This window comes from Hyperoodon ampullatus, assembly GCF_949752795.1.
Source record: "Hyperoodon ampullatus genome assembly, chromosome: 10".
Lineage (NCBI taxonomy): Eukaryota > Metazoa > Chordata > Mammalia > Artiodactyla > Ziphiidae > Hyperoodon > Hyperoodon ampullatus.
In genome coordinates this window covers 103,921,967-103,948,135 of record NC_136923.1, presented here as the reverse complement: position 1 = coordinate 103,948,135, position 26,169 = coordinate 103,921,967, and the positions used below count along the sequence as shown (strand labels likewise).

The 26,169-nt window shown below is 45.6% G+C and overlaps 1 protein-coding gene across 1 annotated transcript in view; it reads right to left on the bottom strand.

Moving 5' to 3' along the window:
* Window positions 1-252: 252 nt before the first annotated feature.
* Window positions 253-26,169, bottom strand: part of MYLK4 (myosin light chain kinase family member 4) — a gene marked incomplete at its 3' end in the record, with an annotated part of 88,870 nt that continues 62,953 nt past the window's right edge. The window contains exons 3-12 of the mRNA XM_079712452.1: window positions 20,877-20,955; window positions 17,181-17,286; window positions 13,070-13,163; window positions 12,888-12,997; window positions 11,851-11,992; window positions 8,289-8,359; window positions 7,500-7,628; window positions 6,485-6,637; window positions 3,722-3,800; window positions 253-300 (exon numbers count right to left, since the gene is read on the bottom strand). Of these exons, the coding sequence (XP_079568578.1) occupies window positions 253-300; window positions 3,722-3,800; window positions 6,485-6,637; window positions 7,500-7,628; window positions 8,289-8,359; window positions 11,851-11,992; window positions 12,888-12,997; window positions 13,070-13,163; window positions 17,181-17,286; window positions 20,877-20,955 (1,011 nt within the window). The remainder of the gene's footprint in view (window positions 301-3,721; window positions 3,801-6,484; window positions 6,638-7,499; window positions 7,629-8,288; window positions 8,360-11,850; window positions 11,993-12,887; window positions 12,998-13,069; window positions 13,164-17,180; window positions 17,287-20,876; window positions 20,956-26,169) is intronic.

Here is a 26,169-nt window from a genome sequence, read left to right as displayed (position 1 = left end):
ATTGGAGCTGCTCAACAAGCATAGGAAGTGAGACTATTTCTGGACCACAGATCTGGAACTGGAGGTTTCTGCACTAGAAAATGGCAGACGGGGTGCAAACACAGCAGCCCGGTTTCAGGGTCTCCCCAGAGGAAACGCTGTCCCGCGTCCCACACAGTCAGATGGCCCTTCTCTCCCCTCCCCTCTCTAGGCTCAAACGCCTCTTCAGGAAAACGCCCGAGACCAACCTTTCAAGAGGGCGCCCTCCGGGGTCTATTTGGCCACCAGGTCCTGGGCGTCAGGGCAGCAATTCTTCCTCTTCTAGGAGAACCAAGAAGAGAGTTTCGAGAAGGATTAGAACCTGTCATCAGCTCCTGACTTGAGATCTGACAACACTTGAAGAGGCGGTGACTTGTCACCAGGTATGTCTTGCCCTTGCAGAGACGTCCCTGGAGGCTGAACGGCTGACGGCCTCTTACAGACGCACCAACCGGCCCCAGAGTCCAGCTCGAGGGCGTCCCCACTCTCCCCTAAAGCTCCGTCATCACCACCCTTCCCCTCAGAGTCATGGACAAAGAGCTTTGTACCCCATGACACTTGACTTCTACACGTGTGTGTTTTGTCAAAACTCATGTCAACAAATGCTCACTTGGACAAAGCACAAGAGTCAAGACAGACTGACCAAAGGATGAGTCAGACACAGACACTGCTTTTTCCAGATGTTCTCAAATCCAGCTGACAAGATTTAAGTGCCAGGGCAGAGTCTTGAGAGGACAGAGAGAGCGTCCCCAGTTTGGGGCTTGAGAAGCCTGTCCTGGAGGAGGCGGCAGTGAAAGTGGGCCTCAGACACTGGCTGGGATTTGGGCTGATCCGGAAGGAGCCGTGGGGATAGGGCTGGGAGCCCGACATCGGGATTCACTGGGGCCCGAACTGCTGGGTGTGGGTGTTCATGGTGCACGAGGGGAAAGACTGGAGGATTTTTTTGATCAGGGAATCATATAATCAGAGCTGTAATTAATGAAATGATGATTTGGTGAATTAGAGAAGAGAGTGGGCGGAGGCTGAATATCAGCTCCAATGTTCTTAGCTCACTAAATGGGAAGAGGGGCGTGAGCTGAGGCAGGTGCACGGGGGCGGAAAGGAAAGGTGGGAGGTCATTAGCTCTGGGAGGAGAGAATCATGTCGCCTTTGTTCAGTTTCCCTTCCTCTGGCCACAAAGCACGGAATACAGGAGGCGCTTGCTAAGTTCTCACAGATGTGCAGTGAGGTTCTGCTCCATCCCAGGTGACAGCTGTCTCTGATGGAAGATGGGTCACGTGTGGATGGTGACACAGAGCAAAGGTGGGAACCTCAGCCTTGTAAGCGTAACAGAGAAGGCGGGGAACTTCAGGGCCTCGGCGTCTAAGGAGGAAAATCCTTCCTAAATTCAGTGACCACAGTCACGCTCAGCAGTTCAGAAACAGGAAGTGCTTTTAAGCACGAAATAATTAAAAGGGATAAAAGTTTATTAAGAAAATATTTAAAAATAGAATTTAGATTGAAATAGTTTGGGTAAGCGTTAAATTTTCAACATAGAGTTGAATTCTGATTCTATAGAACATAGAACCAAGATTATTCCAGAAATGAGTCTTCTGGGAAAAATTAGTCTCAATATTTCACTGAAAAATAAACTATCTTGAGCGTGAGTGTTGGCCTTCAGTAACAGCAACGATGTCCTACAGGGATGGTTCCGGAATGGTCACAGCAGGGTGGCAGAGTGGGGACCCTCATCCGACTCCCGAGCCTGCTGCCTGCACGGGATGCTGGATGAGCCCCGATCCCTGTCCTCAGCAGCCTCGTCCACGTAACGGGGATGATAACAGCGCCCATTTCGGAGGCTTGGCCTGGGGACCAAATGAGCTAATTTTCATAAAGCAGTTAGAACGGTGCCTGGCACAGCGCTGTATAATTATAACTTTCATGGAAACTAACTGGATTTATACAATGGAATTTTTAAAAAATCCTCACTGTTCTTGAAATATCTATTCACCTTAGGTACCAGCAGTTGGATAGAATAACAAAAAGGTGATTTTTGTTGTTGTTGTCTTTATATGGTTTAAAAACTATTTTTAAACACTTTTAAACTGTATAATGTCATTAATTACCTGCTGTGGTTTCCATATTGTCGACCACGTCAAAGTGTATTTGGACACCAATAAGCTTGGATAAAAATACATCGGTGGAAAATTGGCCCAGAATAGGTTGGTAACCCTAATAGGCAGTTTATGCAGTCTGGGTGAGGTACCTACTAGGGAATAAGCCTATTTTTACTTGACATCAGTACCAATTATCAAGGAAAGGTATATTCAGACACAAATAAAACTTACTACTGATGCTGAATTTAGAAGTGAAGTTAATTTCAATAAAAACTGGATGTGGAAAAAATGAGTACTTGGAGCATAGTCATCCCAGGGTTTTGGTCAGTGGAAAAGCTCCGCTCCAAAGCCCCAGGAGGTGCAGGAGCAAAGGTGGAGGAAAGGAGAGTGTATCAGACACATCCGGCACCAGGACACGACAGCAGCCGTCCCAACTGCTACTCGCGCCAGGCCTGCGTCCCCGGAGAGGCCTGACGGCAAAGGGCACTCACTGCCTCTCTGTGTGCTTGCCCCGTTGACCACCCTGAATATTCAGCAAAGTTACTTAAACGTTACACATCTGCTTCTGTGTTACTAGTGTATTCCACCGTATTTGGATGGAGATGGTCTGAAGGGGGCTGTGATAGTAATTCAGGTGACAGGCATCCCGGGCAAGATAACCACTCGGATGGGGATTGTACAGATTCCAGAAATAATTGGGGAAAATCATGTATAGAAACTTGGAGATAAACTACAGATGAGATGAGGGGATTGAGGGAGAGGAAGGAAGCAAAGAGATGCTCTGGGGTCCAGTTGAGGCCATTCAGGGGAGGTGTCACTCTGGGAGGATGGTTGAGAATGAGGTGAGGTCGGGGCGGGGCGGGGTGAGTTCCGTTTAGGGCTGAGAACATCCACGTGGAAATGCCCAGCGCACAGGTGGCTGTTCTGGCTGTTCGGATCTGAAGCTTAGGAAAGGAATCTGTGCTGAAGAGGCAGACGAGGAAGTTGGGGTGTAAACAGTAATTAAGGCAAAGAGAGCCAACGGGGACTCCATTCAAGAAGCGCCCACAGGGCACCGCTCAGCTACTCTGAACGTACACTCCAGGCACCTTCATTTAGTCTTTGGTAAGAGTCTCCTTCACACGTACTTGTATTAATCTCTTGACCAAGCTGAATATTACAGGTTTTTGGCACCCAAAGCAGACTAAACCAGGTAAGCACAGAAGTTAGAATTCTGAGTTGTGTTTTAAGGAGAATATTTACCTTGAATGTACATTAACATGTGTTCTCCAAAGTTTTACATGTTTATATACCCTAGGCTATATGTGTGCATGGGCACAGTTACATTGATACGATTCACTTTGTAATGGATACAGTAATTAAATAATAAATGTAATAAATAGTTCTGCTGAAAATAATGCTCTACTAAACAATGTAATTAGCATTCATTAAAAACACAGATTGCTCAATAAACACATTTTAAGCAATTTAACACTTTAGCACAAGATTTGAAGCCCAAGAGAAATTAATTAGAAAGAACTTCACTCAAGGCTAAGGTGCCTCTAGCATCTGATCATCAGAAGATTGAAGCCGACTAGAAAAGAGGGAAAACCAGGAGCCACGGTTACCTGTGCGCTGAGCCTGGAGTGGAGCTTGTGGTCCGACAGCCAAGGGTGCTTGAGAGCTGCACTTGCACTTATCCTCCAACTAAAGGGAAATGCAGGGGGTTATTGTATCCCCTGCATGTGGAACCTCCCCTTCCACCCAAGGCTCTGAACGAGATAGAAATGTATCTCTCTCTCACATAATAGTCTAGGGCTGGCCTGGTTCCAGGCTCCAAACGCGGAAAAAGAGACCTCGGCTCTGACCACTGCCTTTGGGAGACCAGATGGCCGAATGTCAAAGACAAGCAAGGCAAATAATTCAGAATTCTTGTCAATAACTGAACATTTATCTTCAGATAGAAGTAACCATTCTTGATGGAATGTCTGAGCTTCATACATTGAACTTCTATCAGTCAGGTGAAGAATCAACATATATTTATTAATATAAGACAAAATTCTACTATGATTCTTGATGATTGCAAAAGCAATTTATGTGTCAAAACTTTTGAATAATGTGTATTGCTAATGCTTGAATTAAGAAGTTTTTTGAGAGTCAAATAAATGGAGAAATAGATGGAACGTCAATGTAAGTACTGAGAGAGAGAATATTAGAAATTCTTGAGCCAACAAAGGTTTATACAATTAAAAAATATATGAGGAAGAATCATAAAGATTATATATCATAAGTTTAAGCTTTGTAAACCTGTCTTGTGTGCTAATGTTTATCACATTAAACAAAATAACCTTTCAAACTTAAATATCATGAGTGCAATAATCTGAAGTCTGCTTCTGAAACAGTATCAAGAAAGTAGTTTCAAGCAGTCATGAAGTTCAGTCTATAGAATTGCTTCAATAAAATTGCTTCATTAGACATCAAATATTTAAGTATAAGAAGGAGATGTAATGGAAAAGAATCTGAAAAGGAATATCTATGTATAACTGAATCACTTGGCTGTACATCTGAAACTAACACAGCATTATAAATTAACTACACTTCAATTAAGAAGAAGAAGAGGAGAGAAGCCCTTACTTTAGTCAATGCAGGATAACTTGGTGACAACATCACCAGTAGGACTCTAAGTGAATAGATATAATTAAAAAAAAAAAACTCTGGACCTCCACCAACTTCAGTTGGAAGAGTTATTCTGTTGACTACCATAAATTTTCCGTGTTGGACCTCAGAAGCATTCCAACAGCTGACAGTGTTAAAATATTATCCCTGCACTCCAGTGCCAAACTTTCAAGAGCTGACTATTAAAAACTTAACTCTAACACTGTACTAATAATTACATATTTAATACAATTCCAAGTGTACTTTTGTAGCCCAGAAATTTATTCTATGATAGTAATGGCTGGAATTGGCCTTGGTTTCATTCATGCGCTGACTTGAATGCGTAGCCCGTTGTTTTTCTGCCCAAACATGCAACTGTTGCTCTTTAGGTAAAGAACGAAGCCCTCAGACTGAGGGTGGGCAGAGCAAGGGTGCCGGAGCCCCTGGGCCAGCTGGGCGGCTGCTTCCCTGCTCTGAGCCTGAGCTCCCTCATCTGTAAAGTAACTGTGACAGCGTCCACATCTCACAGGCTCAGCTGGAGGATTAAACCAGCTGACACATAAGAGCACGTGTGTAACATAGGTTCTCAGTCAGTGTGGATTTCTCAGCCTCCAAAGATTTGACGGAGATGACATTTTGCATCTGTTCTCTGCTGGCATTCAGCAATGTACAGACAGCGATGCTGGTTACATCATCAGCAATGCTGGTACAATATACAGACAGTGATGCTGTCTTTACATATCTTTCTTGGCTCTAAAGAGCTCTCCGATTGACACTCCAGCCGGGCTAAGCCCTCCTCACCTTGCAGGCTCAGTTCTGGCCTGTGTCAATATACTCCATCTTTAATAAATGTTAGCCACATTTCACTGCCTCTTTTAAAATATACCCGTGTCTTCTATTAGCTCGTGACTTAATTAAAAGCAGGGACTGGGCTTTATACATCTGTTCTCAAAGCCCCAGACATATTTCCTGGCGGCTTGGAGATAGTCAGTGAAGTGCCACATGACGGAGTATGTCAGGCTCTGCACCAGGCCCGTCCCCCTGCCGCTCCCTGACCCCCAGCACCCCCACGGTTCTAAAATGCAAGCCCCTGTATTTCAGTATCCCTACGCTGCATCCACTGAAGTTTGAATTATGGGATTTTAGCAGGGCAGAAAAATAGAAGTCCACGTCATACATAACAGTTAAGTGCACGGCCTTGTGCTGATCATCGGCTCTGCCACTTAACTGGCCGTATGATCTTGGAGGCTCATGCATAGAATATTATGGATAATTTCCACCCACGGGGCTGGGTGGGGTTAAAGAGAGAATGTCTGTAAAGCAGTTGGCACAGTCTGGTCCATAGCAGGCTCTCAAATGAAATGATTGTCAAGTGCTCACCTACATGGAGCCACATATGCCTCGTAGATGTGAAAGGGATCATGGGAACAACTTGTCCCAAACCCTTCCTTTTGAGGGTGAGTGCACAGAGGCCCAGCAAGAGACCCTAACCGCCTTGTTGGCAAAGGCAGAAGGATGGGTGTTTGCAGCCCCTTTCAAGACTCGTGACCACGGCAGTCCCAGATCTCAGGAAACTGCGTCAAGAGCACCAAACTCATTCTAACTACGACTCTGCAGGTGCATCACAGATGTCACTGAGGGGGTGGTAGTTCTCTGACATGAGTTCTCACAACCCTGGGGGAGCATGCCTCTCTGTTACCCCTACTTCTTTCTGAGCACAGAGTGGATGTGATCACCTCTTCTCCTTGATCAGAAGCTTGGAGATGAACCCCCGGGCCTCGTCCGAGATGTCCTGAAATTCTTCATCCTCCAGATCCCACCTGCAGGCCAGGATGTTGTTCAGGGTCTCAGCGTCGTTATCTCCCAGGAAGGGGGACAAACCGCTGAGTCTGTAAGACACGGAGTCGGGGTTGAGTAGTCTTTAAACACCTTCAAACCCTGTACAGATAAGTTGCCTTCTTGGTCCTGTCCTTTAAAACTGAAAGAAGGCAAATCACCAAGAATTAAGCGTAATTTTTATTTTTTTTTGCGGGAGGCGGGCCTCTCACTGTTGTGGCCTCTCCCGTTGCGGAGCACAGGCTCCGGACGCGCAGGCTCAGCGGCCATGGCTCACGGGCCCAGCCGCTCCGCGGCATGTGGGATCTTCCCGGACCGGGGCACGAACCCACGTCCCCTGCATCGGCAGGCGGACTCTCAACCACTGCACCACCAGGGAAGCCCAAGCGTAATTTTATAATATGTTTTTGCAATCGAGAAAATGCTACGTCTCCCACCCAACTCCTAACTTAAACAAGGTCACAATGAAGGCGGCAGCTACCCTCAGATATGAATCTCAGAGAAGAGTAAAACTGCCTTTTTAAAGCACTTTACAGCTACCAAAGTGCTGTCACATCCGCAGACGGCAACTGCCAGGAACATCACTTCTGAAGAGTAAGGCTACTCAGTCATTTCAGGGATCAGGACACACGTTTGGGGGCGGTTGTGTTTTTCTAATTTCTTTGGGGGCACTAGGAGTTGTCCTAGGGTTAGGGTGATTAATGAAGAAGACATCCTTGTACTTTTTCAGGGGATGTACAGGGAAAGAGTTTACTCCTTTCAACCACGGGAGTTAACAGAACCTAGGAAGTATCTGACTATGGAACAGAGTTATTTATTTTCGAAAGACCTAAATTAGGGTTTTTATTCAAAATAGCAAATAGAACACGTGGGGCGATTAAGAACAAGTGTCAGAGGGGCTGGGGGTCCACTTACAGCATGTAAGCGATGACTCCCACGCTCCACATGTCCGTGGAAAAGGAAACAAAATCATAGTTCACAATTTCAGGGGCAAGGAATTCTGGCGTTCCGAAGTTCACCTTCAGCTTCTCTCTGGGTTTGTATCTGAAATTTAGGAGGCAATGCAGAGGAATGGAGAGGGTCAATGAAAAGTCAAAAAGCACGGAAATGGAAAGGATGCAGTCTACAAGCAAAAGAACTGCAGCCACACAGCAAACTTAAAATAAAGAGACGATAAAGGAAACCACATATTGAAGAGATAGTGTCCAAAACTTGTAAAGAAGCTTCCCACTAGAAAGCCTTAATAATCTGAAATAATTGTGAGAAAAGCCACTTGGAATAATTTCGAGCACAAATTATGGAACACAACAAAAGGAGCAGTGATACAGACTGTTAAGAGGCTTATCTGTGCCAGAACCCTTTGCAATCTTGCTCACACTATTAATTTTTTAAAGTAAATATTCTCTTTACACATGGAACAAATATAAAAGACTAAGACAAACTCTTACAAACCCTGAATTAATGTCTTCAAGTTTAATAACTGCACTGTATTAGGTTTTAATATTCCATATTTTTCTTGCGTGCGCTGTGGAAACTCCTAAACGTTCAAATTCTGAAGCCAGCAAGGTAAAGCTGAAACATAACTTTGGTTAATTCTAAATGGGGATATGAAACCAAGGGGGTACATCAGAGTTTTCTTTGCAAAGAAAGAGCACCATCATGCTCCCTAACTCAGTTCATACACCTATGTCCAAACTGACATACCTTCTGGCCAATCCAAAGTCAATAATTTTTATTTGTTTAGTATCCCGATTCACACACAGGATGTTCTCAGGCTGCCAGGAGAAAGAGACACATTAGCAATGAAAACAGCCATCCTTCACTCAAATTGTCCCTGAACCACAACTAAAAATACAACGATGCTCGGGAAAAACATATCAGGCCTTTCCCTCTGGGGCTGGCTTGTCTGCGTGGGTATTTTCTCCTTTAATTATGTGGTGGACAAGGCTGTAGGTCCCCTGCCGAGCTCGCCTGGCCCCGCCCATCCCTCCCCCAGCTCTGCCGCCGCCGATCACGCCTGAGTTCAGGCCGAGGCCTCCTGCCCCAGGACTTTCCAAATGGACTGGTGGGGGCCGTCTCAGCCTTGACATCTGCCCCCTAAAATTATTAAGTATGAATTTCCCCTTCTTGGAGGAATATTTTTCCTGAGGATTTATGAGTTCCAGGAGAAATGGCCTGATTCATTCCACCAGCCACACTGAATATGCACTGTAATGAGAACGGCCCTGACCTCCAGACTTTCCCTTTGTGCTCAGTCTGTGGGAAAGTCATATGTAAAAGGAGGGCTCCCTCACCCCCGTTCACTCTTCATTCTCAGCAATTCCAGAGTTTTGCTGACTTTGGTCTCAGTGTCTAAAACCCTTGACTAAGTGTTCCCTTGGAGTTTGAGTCTGGAAAGACTTTGCCCCGCCAACCGGACAGTCTCAGGGTGACGAGGAGAAAGGTAGGTAGCACTACAGCTCAGTGTTTACAGAATGTCTTACAAGCGTACCTACCTTTGTTAAGATAGAAAAACCCAGGTCTGGGAAAAATAAGAGATTTGTTTTAAAGTCAAGGTCATCCATAAAAGAGAAATAAAATTGTCAAAGAATTGCCTGAAACTTTCAAGCTCTAATTAACCCCAACTCTTCCCTAAGTGCTGGGGGGAAGGGGGAGTGTTAGCCAAGTTGCCAAACCCCCAGGATGCATGTCCCGTCCTTTAGGTGGGATCATGGCCGCCCCTCCCCTGCCCGTCTAGGTAGAGAAGAGGTTAGAATGAGATCAGAAACTCAGAAACACTTTATGAAATGACCTAGTGTCACCTTGCCAATAATCTAGAGTCCATTTGGTTGGGCATAATGTCTTTGGAAGCCTTTTTTCTAAACTATCTCTAAAACAGATGTGTATAAGAAAAGGCGACTTACGGAAAAGTGGGTGCTATACAAGAAGATTTGGCCTCATGCTTAAATAACTGATCGATCATGTATAAAGCTGTTCACTTGCCAAAGAGCACCGCGACATAAAATACTTGCTTGCAGAATGTAAAGAAACAGCTCCGAGGGCACTTTCAAAAGTTAAATTTTTTTTCTAATTATGAAATTAAAGCATAGTCATTGAATAAGTTTTGCAAAACACAAAAAATATATAAAGGAGACCATTCTTAAGTCACCTATAGTCTCCCCTACATAGTGACAAGCATCCAATATTTTGGGCCCCTTTCCTTCCAAGGAGCTTTCTGAAGGGATGCCTGACCCTTAATGATCCATCCAGCTGTCGCTTTTATTATGATCTTTACATACAAGCCACGGCTAAAATTGCCCGTTGCAGGTCCTCAATCAACATTATGAAGCCACATATGGAGATGTTTGACTTATGACAGGTCAGGTCCTCATTTCAATTGCCAATCAAACCCCTTTAGGGATATTTGTAGACTATCTACACTCAATGAAAATGCTCCGTGAAAATACGCATTAACAAACCAGCTCATAGCCACGGGCTTTGTTAATGATTTTTAACCTCTGACTTTGTCATTTTATATATCACTTCCTCCTGCCCTGTGAATGGGAGAGGCAAAGGACATAAATCAAGAGAGTAAGGGAAGCCAAGTTAGAGGAGCAGCGGCCCGTGGAAACCTATTTAAGGAAGTTAAATTTATTTAGCTCTGCAATCCCTGATGACTTGCAGTAGATGGTATGTTACACAGAATATATATTTTATCTCACTGTCATGCTGTGCAAACAGGGAAATGAGAAAATGACTGAGCCACACAAGAAGATGAGCTTTAAGAAATTAGAGCTGGTCGGAGTTATTGGTCTTTCCCTGGTTATAACTATGCACAGTCCAATTCTAGGGACTTCATAATGGGAGAGAGAGCAAAAGGAAAGGCTCATTAAGTAAGAGGAGAAAGAAGGCTTGGCTCCCCGCTGTTGGCACAGGCTCTCCACTGCTCCCAGGGGGCTGCCCAGCCCCACCCCCCACCCTTCTGCCCCTCACCCTTTTAGCACCTCCCTCTGGCTGCCCTGTAGCCCATTCTGACATAGGTTTCTCCTCTGTGCTCTAGTATGCCTGTAGAAAAACAATCCCTAAAGTCCTCAGTTTCCTAAAAGGTTTTAGGAGAATGCTGGGGATTCTTGGAGAGCTGGAAAGTTTGGCTACAACCAGGAAATTCTGAGTTAGTTAAAATTCTCCCACCTACTCATCCTAATAATGAGAGGATGCAACACGGATGCTGTGATGGTGGTGGTGATGGTCATGATGGTGATGATGGTGATGATGGTGGTGGTGATGATGGTGATGATGCTAATGATGGTGGTGGTGGTGGTGATGATGGTGGTGATGGTGGTGGTGATGATGGTGATGATGCTAATGATGGTGGTGATGGTGGTGGTGGTGATGGTGGTGGTGGTGGTGATGATGGTGATGATGCTGATGATGGTGGTGATGGTGATGGTGGTGGTGGTGATGGTGGTGGTGATGATGGTGGTGATGGTGGTGGTGGTGGTGATGGTGGTGATGGTGGTGGTGATGGTGGTGTTGGTGGTGATAATGGTGATGGTGGTGGTGATGGTGGTGGAGATGGTGGCGGTGATGATGGTGGTGATGGTGGTGGTGGTGATGATATTCGTGATGGTGGTGGTAGTGGTATTGGTGGTGATGATGGTGATGGTGGTGGTGGTGATGATGGTGTTGGTGGTGGTGGTGGTGGTGATGGTGGTGATGATGGTGATGATCATGATGGTGGTGGTGGTGATGATGGTGATGGTCATGATGGCGGTGGTGGTGGTGATGATGGTGATGGTGGTGATGGTGGTGGTGATGGTCATGATGGTGGTGATGGTGGCGATGGTGGTGGTGTTGATGGTGGCGGGGGTGATGGTGATGATGGTGATGATGGTGATGGTGGAGGTGATGGTCATGATGGTGGTGATGGTGGCAATGGGTGGTGGTGATGATGGTGATGGTGGTGGTGATGGTGGTGGCGATGATGGGGGTGGTGGTGGTGGAAACCATCTCCCATGTGAATTCCTTTAACAAAGGCAAGTTACAAGAATCTGAATAGCTGTTCCCTACAGATGGAAACATGCACATATTAGGAGGTGAGAGAAGTTGAGAGTGGGGAGATGAGGCTAAGAGTCCAGACTTTCAAATTCCTGAATATGTACCTAGTGACAGGATCATCTCCCGAGCTGGTGTACAGTACCCAACAGGGCCCCCTGATCCAAGTCCACTCACTGAGGGGAGGGTTTGGGAAGGGTTTACATTTCAGGTGATGCAAAGCACACCCTACCTTCAGGTCTAAGTGGAGGATGTACATCTGATGCATGTGTCTTATCCCCTCACATATCTGCCTGATGAACAGGATGGTATCAAGCTCGGTCAGATTGTAGTTGTCATCAATGATGCGGTCGAAGAGCTCCCCTCCGTCCACACTGCAGGGAAAGAGGGAGGCGTCCCGAGTCACGACCTCTTGATGAGCACGTGCTTCTCGTGTCTGAGCCTCTCTGACTCTTCCAACAGGTGTGTGGGCAGCTATGTCTCTACCTTCTCAGTTAGATGCCCCTTACTCAAGTTGAAGGCCCTTATTTAAGCCACCATCACTTTCACAGATGGAAAGTCTCAAAGCCCTCTCATCCAGTGGCTACAGCTGTGGGATGGGTCCATCTCTGCCGTTTCCTAACACATATGGAGGATGAAGAGGATGCTAAGAAGGCAGGGGGAGGGATTCCAAATACCACGGTAAGGTTAGACTAATTTCAGTGATAAAATGCTTCTATGTGGCTGATGCTGGATATTTTACTATCCAAAATCCCCATTGCACAGTGATAAACAAAACCCAAAATGGGGGCTAGGGGTGGGGAAATGATGTGAACCACAAACACCGATTCAGTGTCAGAATGACTCACTTTCTAACTAAACACTTACTACGTTTCTGTAAAAGTAATTTGAAACAGAAGCTTCTTAGCCCTACTTATAAGAGTCTGACATGAACTTTGTATTAGCAATTAGGTCAAAGGTGAGATGCAGTTCAAGAATCACTTTCCTCCAGGTTACCCAGAACAAGAGTTAAGCCGGGGTTTTGACAGCACAGCTTGGAAATAAAGCTAAACCTCTGCTGTCGTCCTGCTACTTATCAACAAAATCTCACATGGAGACATCAATTCCAGAGTAATTTCCTTCCTGAAGTGGATGAGATTCTGACACATGCAAGTCAGAATCAGGGTGCCCCAGCATCCTCCAGCAGCTCCGAGGCAGGACAGAGTCGCAGCCGCATACAAAGGGGCCCTGGTTGTGTGTGTAGGTTTGGGGCAGCGGCAGGGGACGTACTATTCCATGACCAGGACGATGTCGTTCCTGGACTCGAAGGCGTCGTAGAGCTGAATGAGGTTCACGTGGTCCAGCTGGTTCATGACGCTGATCTCGTTCTTCGCTTCATCCTGGGAGAGGGAGGGGCCGGTTTAGCGCCGTGAGGACAATGGCCAGGTGGGTCCACACCACACAGCCCTCACCTTGTCCTTCACGTCTCTGGTCTTGATGATCTTGGCCGCCAGCTTCAGACCTGTGGCTTTCTCCTCACACTTGTGAACCTGGCCGAAGCGCCCCCTGCCAGAGAAGAGGACGAGGCCCAGCATGAGGGTCTGTCCCCACCAGAGCCCTGCTCCAGTCACTGCCCAGTGGACAATACAGCTGCCCGGCACCCCTCTTTTTGACTTTGAATGAGCAAGCCTGTTATGCACGTGCTGTAGCCAGTATCTCCTAGAACAGGGACTTCCCTGGTCGCACAGTGGTTAAGAATCCACTTGCCGGGCTTCCCTGGTGGCGCAGTGGTTGAGAGTCTGCCTGCCGATGCAGGGGACACGGGTTCGTGCCCCGGTCTGGGAAGATCCCACATGCCGCGGAGCGGCTGGGCCCATGAGACATGGCCGCTGAGCCTGTGCGTCCGGAGCCTGTGCTCCGCAACAGGAGAGGCCACACCAGTGAGAGGCCCGCGAACTGCAAAAAAAAAAAAAAAGAATCCACTTGTCAATGCAGCGGAGATGGGTTCGAGCTCTGGTCCGGGAGGATCCCACATGCCATGGAGCAATAAGCCCGTGCGCCATGACTACTGAGCCTGCAGTCTAGGGCCCGCGAGCCACAACTACTGAAGCCCACGCACCTAGAGCTCATGCTCCGCAGCAAGTGAAGCCACTGCAATGAGAAGCCCCGCTCACTGCAGCTAGAGAAAGCCTGCGCACAGCAACGAACACCCAACGCAGAGAAAAATTAATTAATTTAAAAAAATATCTCCTAGAACACGTCAAGTTCTGATACAGGCCACTGGCATCAGAATTCCCTGGGGGGCGATGTCCCAGCCCTACCCCAGCCCTACTGATACAGGAAGGCCGGGGGAGGCCCCAGAAGCTGCACTTTCATGACACCCCTTGGGTGGTTCATATGCACCCTAAAATTTGAGAACTTCCATCATAGAAAAAATAGAATCTTTCCGAATACATATGAATGTAACAAGCTATGCTTCATAAGCGTATGAGTGACACAGACTGTAGGTCAGGCATATCAGATTATTTTTGGAAAATGCATATAAATAAGTAAGAAGTAATAACAAAATTGCATATACCCACATTTAATCAAAATACATATTACATAATCACCTGTGAGATTTTTTGACAGTTTAGCTTGGATATAAATTTAAATATACTTCTTTTTAAAATAAATTTATTTATTTTTATTTTATTTAATTTTGGATCTATTGGGTCTTCGTTGCTGCGTGCGGGCTTTCTCTAGTTGTGGCGAGCAAGCTTCTCACTGCAGTGGCTTCCCTCGTTGCGGAGCATGGGCTCTAGGCACGTGGGCTTCAGTAGTTGTGGCTCATGGGCTCTAGAGCGCAGGCTCAGTAGTTGTGGTGCATGGGCTTCGTTGCTCCACAGCATGTGGGTCTTCCCAGACCAGGGCTCAAACCCGTGTCCCCTGCATTGGCAGGTGGATTCTTAACCATTGCATCAGCAGGGAAGTCCTAAATATACTTCTTAAGACAGCTTCTTTCAAATATCCTCGCATACTGAAAGGCACACTCAAGAACAATCTTCAAATTTGACTTGCTTGCTGTGATGCCTGATTTAGTGAAATAACTGGAACCCACGTGCCTGCCTGTGTCGCGCTGGCCGCATGCAGGAGTGGAAGGAGAGTTCCCCAATGTCGTGGCCAGAAGCCCACAGCAGAGGGGAGGGCTGCTGCAACAGCGAAGGGGTGGGAGTGGAGGCGAGGGCACCGCATCCCCCCGACTCAGCCACGCTCCCTGAGCAGAAGCAGGTGGGTCCGTAAGCACAGCCGAGCTTGACTACAATCCCGCCCACCGGCCCAGGCGTGGTCTCTTTCCTGGAGCTCATGAACCTACAGCCCCAGGCACTTCAGATGTGGCTGTTCATTACGAAAAGGCGTGTTTCTTAATTAGCAACGGGTCCCAGAACGGCCTGGCCCAGCAGTGGTGCCTCGTCGCTGTTTTGCTTTAGGGCCACCCCATCTATCTCTCTGGCCTTGTTTATTCTGCAAAGCCTTGAGTGATGAGGTGACCTCACAGGGTCCCTGCTGGTCCACCAGGCTGATAATGTCATGCTAACTGAATGGGGTGAGCAGGGACTCTAATCCCCCCACAGGCCACGGGGGAGATGAACCCCAGGAAAATTCAGGGGACTGACACCGCATGCAGGGTCCAGGGATCCTTGCCACGGTGCAACAGCTCTGCCCAAAGTGCAGGATGATTTGCTGCATCTCGACTCTCCTACTACTGAGAAGGAGGTCCACCTGCCGATGACCTCTTGGCGTTTTGAGGCAAACATACACATCTGACTGTGTTCCTCTAACTTACTTACTGAGCCCAGAACAGGGGGCGATAGGCAGCTGGTCCTGCCTGCAGGATGACAAAGAAGAGTCAACGCTGCCCACAGGGGCAGGAAGGAAACTCTAAGAGTCACTGACAAACCTCGATCAGAAGCACGCGCAAACCCTGGTGGTTGTTTCAAAGCCGCTTCTGCAAATAACTTCTCTCCTTTAGAGAAACAGTCGCTGGCTTGCCACCCAGATATCCCTTTCCCCCTCAGCCCATCCTCACAGGCTTGAGGGGCCTTCGCCACAATGGATCAGGCGGCCAGCGGAGGAGGAGGAAGTTCATGTGCATCCGCGTGACAAAGGGCAAAAGGTAAATGGGATTGGAAGAGGGGGGAGGGCCTTTGCAAAATCAACCTCACCCCCAAGGACCATAGGCAGGAACGCGCTCTGTAGTAGCCACGCGTGTTTTCCCTGTGTTGGTGAGTAAATTTCTATATATTTGTATAAATGTTCTGCTTTCCTCTTCCTATTTTACATAGATATGCTGATGGGAGTCAACTGAATAATTTAAGCCTTAAGTTTCAAGATCTCGCAGGGGGATTATTATGACTGAGGTAGAAGAAGAAGGAACCTCCCCCAGTGACCGCCCCGCCCCCGATAGACTTGACTCTTCCTTCTTCAGGGAGATGTGGATGTCCTGCCAATAAGTCCTTCTGGGAGGCAAGTAACCGACTGAAATACAGTAATAATAGTAATTCATACGGTAACAGCATAAACGGAAACCAACAATGACACACACGCGCCATGAGAAATACAGCGTTCGCTCATTTCTACGTTCTGTTCCTCGGTTTTCAAGCTTCTAAACCTTCTGAGGACCCACTCCAGACACGACAGCACAGGAAGTGAAGCAGATGTTCAATGTGGTGGGTAGTCACCACATCAACCTCTCCGGCATCAGTGATGACTTTCAGAAATGGTTAACATCTCTCATCTCTTAAAATGTTCGCTTATGATGTTTCCGGTTCTCTGGTTGAGACTGGCAAACACTTATGAAATTCTCAAGATCCGTCTCTTTGTTCATAGCAGCACTATTTACAATAGCCAAGATGTGGAAGCAACCTAAATGTCCATCGACAGATGAATGAGGAAGATGTGGTACATATATACAATAGAATACTACTCAGCCATAAAAAGGAATGAAATAATGTCATTTGTGGCAACATGGGTGGACCTTAGAGATTGTCGTACTAAGTGCAGTAAGTCAGACAGAGACAAATTATCATATGATATCATTTATATGTGGAATCTAAAAAAATGATACAAACGAACTTATTTACAAAACAGAAACAGACCCACAGACATAGAAAACAAACTTATGGTTACCAAAGGAGAAAGGCGGGGCGGGGGGCAGGATAAATTAGGAGTTTGGGATTAACAGGTACACACTACTATATATAAAATAGATAAACAACAAGGACCCACTGTAAAGCACAGGGAACTCTACTCAATATTCTGTAATAACCTATAATGGAAAAGAATCTGAAAAAGAATAGATATATGTATATGTATAACTGAATCACTCTGCTGTACGCCTGAAACTAACACAACGTTATCAATGAACTATACTCCCATATAAAATAAAAATTTAAAAACATGAAGAAGCAGTACAAAAACTAAAATAATAAAAATAAAAATAAAAACACTTGTAAGAATTAAAACAACAGAAAAAGACCTGTCTCTTTGAAAGCGCTCCTTTCTTCTTTTGTCGAGAGAGTATTGAAGCTGAGCTCTACTCACCCTCCTAAGATTTCTGTTCTGCTCACGGTGTAGAAGCTGTTGACTGCGGCCTGCTTGGCTGTCACGATGCGGTGATCAAACGGCGCAGGTGGTGCCCGGGCCTCGTCTGGAGGTGAGAGAAAGGCCGCATGAGAAGCGGCCCGAGGGCCAGGCCTGGGCCTGAGTGCAAATGTGCTCGTTTAATAATAAAACACAATGGGCCACCTGTTTTATTTCTAATGATCCAGGGAATGTAAGTTTTCATTTCATGTTAGGATATATGGCTCTTGAAGGTGACACGCAACACCTTTGAGAAAGGGTGTCAGGGCCTCTGCACCGTGGCACCTATCTCCCTCAGGGCAGCTTTCAGAAACGTCAAACAACTGCAAATCTCCAAGCCCCGTACAGTCCAAACAGGTAATACTTTCAAACTGGAGACATTTGAACACAAACCCCAGAAACCTTGACCCATTTTTTTAAAAGCACCACTGATAAAGTCCATTATTTTCTTTAAGGCAGAGAGAAAAAGATGAAAAATTTCTTCTTGTCATTGAAAGTTTTGATATTACTATATATGACTTTCCAAAATATTTTAGCCAGTATTTAAGACACATTTAAGGCACAAAGATGCATTTTTCCTGGCTGAAATAAAACACCCAGTAAAACTGGCGAAGTATGTATTGTACAGCCCTCAAATTTCTCCCGCTTTCTACTTTCCAGCCTAAGCATCTAACCTCCAGTCCACCTCAGTTCTAAAATACATAGTTACTCACTAATATTCTTCCAGCATCCTTTTTACTTTTCCATGGTTACTGCTATTAAAATTTGCTTGCCGTGAACCTATTCATTTCCCCATTTATTCATTACTTAAACATCTACTGTGTGCAGCTTCTTACATGCATACAAAGGGTACAAAGGGAAGTGAGTAGATAATAACTTTGCTTTCAAAAATTTACATTTATTCAAAATGTAATTCTTGAGCACTTCTCTTGAGCTAGGTGCTTTGCCAAGTGTTCATATTTTTTAAGATTCAGATAATATAAATCTCTGGGCAATTGATTTGATGGGGACGCTCTCCCTTCACACCATAAATATGCTGAAAAGTGAGGAAGGTATGAAAGAATTCTCTTGGTGGCGTTCGTCTCTTCAGACCAGAAAAGAACCCAAAAGTGATTGAGTGATGAACACAAATGACATCACTGTGGCATGATGTCTCCTTCAGGCTGTTAGGCTAAGTGAAATTTAGTCGGAACTGTTTTCTGGAAAGGTTAAGGAGCTTTAAAGGGCTGGAACAAAAGCCGTTCCCTACCCAGGGGGGTCACCCGATCTTGCTGCCTGGGGGTCTTTGCTCCAGGGGACCCCAGGACTCTGTCTTTTTGGTCCCCCCGGCGCCTCCGGCTTCCTGTGTCCTCCATGTGCATCTGTCACCTGCACCTGCCGCATCTATTCTGCCTTCTTGTTCTGCTCCTGGACCAAGCTCACCTCTGCCCCTCTCCGCTTACTGCCGCCCGAGGGCTCTGTCGGATGAGAGTTCTGCAAAACAGGTCCTGTCGCCGACTTTCCTGTGGTTCGTGATGTGAAAATGGCTTTTATGGCTTTTATGCTGCCATTATTTTACCTGGAAAATAAAATCCAGCCACAGCTCTCAAAGTTTCCGGGAGAAAACTTTCAGATGGCCAAATTTCTGAGCACTAAAGCTTCCTCAAGATGATGCTTTGTTGAAGGGATGTAAGCTTCATGATGGAGAGTTGGCGATGTCCGTGTGTGGGGTGAGATGAAGCAGGGAGCATCCCCATCATCCCAAGCAGCACGGTTACAGGCGGAGATGACCAGCATCCCGGAGACTCTCCCTAACAACCTCAGAGTGACCCCCAGTTAGTCCACTGACCCTTTACAAAGGCAGTCATTTTATGACTCCCTAACAAATTTGATCTTCATTTTTCACTTCCTTTCCTTAAAGAGGATAGAAGTGACCATGTTAAAGCAAAATAAAAGGAGCAATGGTCTCTGAACAGTAACAGCAGTGAGAGTCAGCCTTTACTGGTGAAAGAATTCACCTAATTTAAGTTTCCCAACAGCTCCAGACCTTACTAAAAACATCTCTGCAGTGATGGACTTTCTTAGTAAACATTAGTGTTTACATTTAATTCTTGGAAAATTAGACTTCTCTACAATTAGTTTCCAAAATACATTAGTTAAGAATGAAATAAGGGGAATTCCCTGGCGCTCCAGTTGTTAGGACTCCACGCTCTCACTGCTGAGGGCCTGGGTTCAATCCCTGGTCAGGGAACTAAAATTCCACAAGCTGTGCGGGGCGGCCAAAAAAAAAAAAGAAAGAAGAATTATGTCTTAAATCCCTAAAAAATACCACAGATGTTTGAATTGGGATGCTCTTTGTTCCAAACAGATTCTGTGGCTCATCATAACGTAGATTAATTCATTTTAGTTGGCTATATAATTGCCTGAATTTATATGTGAAACTTCACAGTTGAGGAAGAATCATTCAATAACCTACTGTGTACTCAATCCTCACAATATTTGGGAAGCAGCCAATTTATACATCTGATCAATCTGATCATTGTTCAGTTATCGATCTTAGGAAGGGTGTGCTCTATGCTGCTAAAAATAAGAAACTTTTACTTGATATTGTAAAAATACTGGATGTGATTACTACTAATCATTATATCCATCTATCATTTGGTAGAAGACTTAGAAAACAATAAAATGCCTGAAAATGTCACAGGCAAGAAGAAAAAATAACAGCAAGAAAACGTGGCCAAGAAAAATCCACACAGCTGGGAAAGTGGCTTCTAAACCACTGCTTTAAAGCAGAGTCACTTCAGTTATCCTTCGATATGGACTTAAATTGCAACGGCACATAGATTTGCAGAAAACATCAGCTGCGGAAGCAAATGCCTTAAACCCTACCTTTCATAGGATTGACCACTGTTAGTTCTATAAACACACTGTTCTTTATTTGAACTCTTGTCCAGCACTGTTTCATCTGGAATTTTGGATTCTCCTTTTTCCTTAGCTTCTCGGTCACCAGGCTTTTCCTTAGAACGAAGCCCATTTTTCTCTTCTTTGAACACTGGCCATTCATTTTTATCTGCAGAGCCTTGCTTATCATCCCCAGAGCTATTATTTTCTTGTCAGCTCAGTCTCTCTGGGCATGAAATGTCTCTCCCGTCTTCACTTTCTCTTGGCTCTGTGGAATTTCTTAGAGCAAAACCTTCTATTTCATCCTGTGGTCTTTCTGTATGAAATGCGGGGAAACTTCTCTGAACTAGAGGCAGGGGTCTTCTAAGCCTATTTCGTGTTGAGCTTTATTAAACGTTTCTTTCTCAGATTGTTCTTCTGGGAAGATCTCTCTAAAAGCCACCATAGGACACAGTGTTTTAATGAAGGACGCATGTGATCGGTGTAATTTAGGCTTCACAGAATGGCATCTCTATACAGGCTTCTCTTTATTGGCAGATAAAAGCTTTGGGGAAGCAAGGTAGGAGAAAACGTGACCAGTGGACTGACAGTTGGGCCCCCAAAGAATTTCTAGTTTGTAACTAGTAGGACCCAAAGCCAATTTAAAAAAAGGTATTCAAACAGCACTTCACCCGACACAGGGCATCACGAACATGTAACTTCCTCTGAACAAGAACAACCTCGCGACTTGTATAAGAGAACTTGACCCACAAATATCTAGTCTTATAAAAAGGTTACCTGTGGGAGGCGCTGTCCTTTTGCCTTTGGCTGGTGCTGTTTCCTTCAGGCCAGGGTGTGAGCACACCTGCTCCTTAGCCTGTGGGCACACGATTGAGTAATGAGTAATGTGAGTTACACATCACATCAGGCTCTCTCGACCTCAGCACTTCTGACACCTGGGGCTGGAGAATTCTTTGTTATGGGGAATGTCACGAGGATTATAGGATGTTTAGCAACATCTCTGGCCTGTGCCCACCCGAAGCCCACAGTACTCTCCCCCACCTAGGTGTAATAGCCAAAAAAAAAGCCTCCAGAAATTGCTAATGTCTCTGGTGGGCAAACTCACCCCATATTGAGAACAATTATATTACACAATTCAAATACAGAAAAAAATACCAAAATAAATAGTAATTTAGAGGGCAGAACAGTCTGAATTAATGAAGCCCTGTACAGACTAGAGTATTTGAAAGCAAATGACCTCACTATTTTAAAAGAAATTATGTAAAACTCTGGCATTCTTTGTAGAAGAAGGCCCATCTTCATGGATAGATAAAGGATATTGTAATGTGTTTGTCACCCTTGACCTCTGTTTGTATTGTCTTGATATAGTTCACACATAAATTAAATAAAAATGAGAGGCTATATGTGAGTGGGTTTTGTAAACCAGAAAGTAGGAGAGTAAAGTAAGCTTTTATAAAAGGGGCTTCTACATTGCTTAGAACCGATGGCCCCTTTCTAAGGAGATAAACATTCTTCTCATAGTCCTGGTTTCTCTGAATTAGCTAAGCAAACCCTTTTTAAATACCACATGAAAGGTAAACATTAGCCCAATCCACCCAAATTATCACAAGTTCTGAAGTTATACGTTATAAGTTAATGAAATTGTATGGATGTCCAAAGAATCAGTCTTTTTTTCTTTGGAAAGAGAGTAAAATTTGCCTGAGGGTGACTTGCAAGCATAAAACACCATGTAAGTGCAGGTCATAGATACCAAGACAAATTATAAATGTGCCTTTAAACAATCGAAAGGGCAGTCCCATAGGTTCAGAGCCTTTCCATTTTTCAGATAAGGACCTTCAAACACAGAGGCATGTTTAGTAAATCTGCAGAAAACCAAAATTAGAGATTAGAGCCCAGGAGTTTGGAACTTTCTCTTTTAAGTGAAAGGGCAGGAAAATGTCCTTTAGTTTCCCTCCTCTATACTTGCACAGCAATCAGCACATACTCCCACCCCAGTATAGCTTGCAACATTTTCTTAAACATTTTTTTCTTTCTTTTTTTTTTTTTTTTTTTGCGGTACACGGGCCTCTCACTGTTGTGGCCTCTCCCATTGTGGAGCACAGGCTCTGGACATGCAATCTCAGCTGCCATGGCTCACAGGCCTAGCTGCTCTGCAGCATGTGGGATCTCCCTGGACTGGGGCACGAACTCTTGTCCCCTGCATCGGCAGGCGGACTCTCAACCACTGCGCCACCAGGGAAGCCCTTCTTAAACACTTTTTCTCATCAATTTCCCACTAGATTATAGGCCTCAAGTGGGCAAAAAGACTGATTCATCTTTGAATCCCTGGCACTTAGCCCAGGGATATAATGATGGTGGAGGTGATGATGGTGATGATGGTGTTGGTGATGATGGTGATGGTGGTAATGATGGTATGGGTGATGATGGTGACGGTGATGGTGTTGATGGTGTTGGTGATGATGGTGATGGTGATGGGGGTGATGATGGTGATGGTGATGATGGTGACGGTGATGGTGATGGGGGTGATGATGGTGATGGTGATGACAATGATGATGGCTAATATATACTAAGTACTGATTACATACCAGGCACATTTCTAAGTACATTACATTAATTGCTTGTTCCTCATAGCAGCCCTTTGGGATAGATACTATTAGCCCCATTTTATTATAAAGTTGGGTAATTTCACAGGGTTATATAATTCAGAAATGGTACAACCAGGATCCTAACTCTGAACTACAGCTGTACTGTCACTCTGAGAAAAGAAATAGAAGCTTATAGGCAAGGTATATCTTTAATATTGATTGGATATCTACCATACAGCCAGGACCACCGGAGACAAGAAAAAAGATTAAAAGAGAACGGCATAAAATAGAAACAAATTAATGAAGAAATAAATATTTATTGGTCAAAAGATTAGAATAAACATGGAAGAGAGGAGAGGAAGGGAATTTCACTCCAATTTTGAAAATGAGTTAGATAAGATAATTTAACAAAATTTTAAAGATATTTTATAGCTTTGTCTTTCAATGCTTCTCTTTTGCAGTGAAAACCCCTGGTGGACAGGCATTTTTCTCCTGGGTTTATTCTGGGTGGCGTGAATGTGATGGTAAAAGCACAGGTGGGCTTAGTAACAAAAACTGGTGGGCTTCCCTAGTGGCGCAGTGGTTGAGAGTCCGCCTGCCGATGCAGGGGACACGGGTTCGTGCCCTGGTCCAGGAAGATCCCACATGCTGCGGAGCGGCTGGGCCCGTGAGCCATGGCCGCTGAGCCTGCACGTCCAGAGCCTGTGTTCCGCAATGGGAAAGGCCACAACAGTGAGAGGCCCGCGTACCACAAAAACAAAAAAAACCCCAAAAAACTGGTGTGTCAGTTAATTTCAGTCTATCAAAATATGTAAAATTGAGAATTTGGCTGTAAGCCTCCAGGCGTTTGCCTCCAGGGACGTCTCAGTGTCAGTGGTGGGTGCCCACAGGATGTGCTGACGCTCTCTGGGTGCAGTGTTCTGATTTGACCAACAGAAGAACTACCAATTCTGAGGAAGGTAAGAAACACGCTTCCAAACCAGACCATTTTTTCCTTTAATTATATATCAGATATGATTCACCATTTAGATAACGTAAGAAGGTCTTTATTCATTGCCACAGCCTATTATATTTTCATTTCCCTAGGTCATACTGACATCTAGAGGAACTTTGAACTGAAGAGTTCCCGAAAAACAGAAGATGTATTTCTCCTCTTCTGTTTCTGGGCAGCGACTTCAGCATGAAGTTCGTTCTTAGTGTTTCCAAGTTATATTTAGAAGTTGCTAAAATAGGAAGTACAGGTGTGTAAGCACATCTTGTTTGTTTTCCAAAAACAAACATATTCTGTACTGATTAAAGAGGACTGGTCAGTGCTGGAAGCATGAAGCTCCTGGAAGGATTATGATCACGGTCTGCTAAGGGATAAAAAATCAGGTCGGGACCCTCCGCCCGGGACCCTCCACCCGGGACCCTCCACCCGAGACCCTCCACCTGGCCTGCTGGTCAAAATGTAGTCATGGCAAGTGATTTAATTCCTCCACCAAAATGGAGGTGAGCAGAGGAGGGGAGACTCAGGCTGAAGTGGAAGAACACTACCTTCCAGGGCGCAGGATTATTGACGCACTCCACACAGAAGTGTGTCTGAACACCCCGAATCATTGCAGGCCTCTGCCTTCTTGGGATTCTCTCCCCAGAATAGAACCTGGCACTTCAGACCGGGCGGCAAAGTCACTGAGGAACGGCGGGTGTGTGTGTGTGTGTGTGTAACCCGTTTCAAACGCAGGTATAAATGGGATTAGGGCTCCTTGATGTTCATTTGATTAAAAGGAGCCTTACTTAGTAAAATTCCTCTCTTATACCCCACAAGACCCGACCTTGGAATGTTTTCACATGAAGTTTACTACGTTTTATCATCACCTAATAAAACTCTCTGATTTCTCCCCACTGCAGACAGTTTGGTAAGGACTCGTTTCACGTGGTATCCTCAGGCTGCTTGTTAATTTTTATTTTAGCTTCGCTTTTATCACTCCGTCCCCAGTGTCTCCTGCTCTGAGGAAGCGGTGGGCGGTTCAGCCCACGCCCCCCACGGGCCTTCCTGGAGGCGGGCACCTCCCGGGGGGCCCAAGGGAGGGGCTGTGTGGTCCCTTGGTGGTAAGGGAAGTTCAGAGGTCTGAACTTAGATTCATTGAACGAAATATTTAACCTCACGTTTCGCCCTTCCACAGCTTCCCCAGGGCAGCACATTTTGAAAGCACACTACAAAGCGAAGTGGCTTTCAAAGGCTATCTCTGAAAAACAGTGAGAAGCTGCAAAGCTCTTAAAAAGTCTCTGAATGTGGAATGTAATACAAACTCTGTAGATATAAACCCATCTGTTATGACTATCCCCAAACATTTAGTTGCCTGGTCCCTTCTACTCAAAGTAGGTCCGTGGCCAGCACCACCTGGGAGCTTGTTAGAAATGCAGACTGTCAGCCCCACCACACCCACTGGATCAGAATCTGTGCTTTCACCAATCCCGCAAGGCTCCCGTGAACGCTAACATTTGAGAAGCGCTGGCCTAGGTAACACACATAATGACTTGGTGTAAAGAAACTTTTCACAAAATATTCATCACGGCCTCTTGTATTGATTTGAATCTTGCCTCCTTCCACGAAGAGCGAATATCACACTTGGGGAAGCTCAGAGGGGGGGCAGGAGGGAAAGGGGGCGGAGCCAAGACACAGCTCAGCTGGTCTGGGAACCAGTGGCCTTGAGGGGCGTAGGCGGGGGAATCCAGCACCGTGTTGAATACTAGTGACTTCCGCAGAATGTCCAGAATCTTGACACTGACCCAGGGGTCCTCACGGGGACTCAGAAGAGAATGCCAGCCTTGATACCACGTGCCAAGAACTGGCCACTCACCTCTGGGGTCTCCACTGATGGCGGGAGCTCTGGCCACAGAGAAAAGCAGCATTGAGGTGTAAAGGTCCTGCTACAGACTGAACCTTTGCGTCCCTACAAAATTCATAGACTGAAGCCCTAACTCCCAGGATGAATGTATTAGGAGGCGGGGCCTTAGGGAAGTGATCAGGTTTAGGTGAGGTCCTGAGGGCGGGGTCGGACGATGAGATTAGTGTTTTTATAAGAAGAGGAAGGTATCAGGGTCTTCCTCTGTCCCTCTGCCACGTGGGGACACAGGGAGAAGGCGGCTGTCTGCAGCCCGAGAGAGGGGCCTCATTGGAGCCCGACCGTGCTGGCCCCCAACCTCAGGCCTTCAGCTTCCAGAACGGTGAGAGACAAACGTCTGTTGTTCAGGCTGTCCAGGCCACGGCATTTTGTTACAGCCACTCCAGCTAAGACAGGGACAATGAAAACGGCCACAGTGGAAACTCTAGAGAATTAGGGATATGTTCTGATCAGCTCCAACCTGCCAAGAACACAGTTAGGATTATTAACACAAGTGCTATATCTTGGTTATAGCAAGCTGACTATCAAAGGAACAAAAGTAATTTTTAAAAGGAACAAAAGTAATTTTATTTAGCCCAGTTCCTATGAAACAAAAAT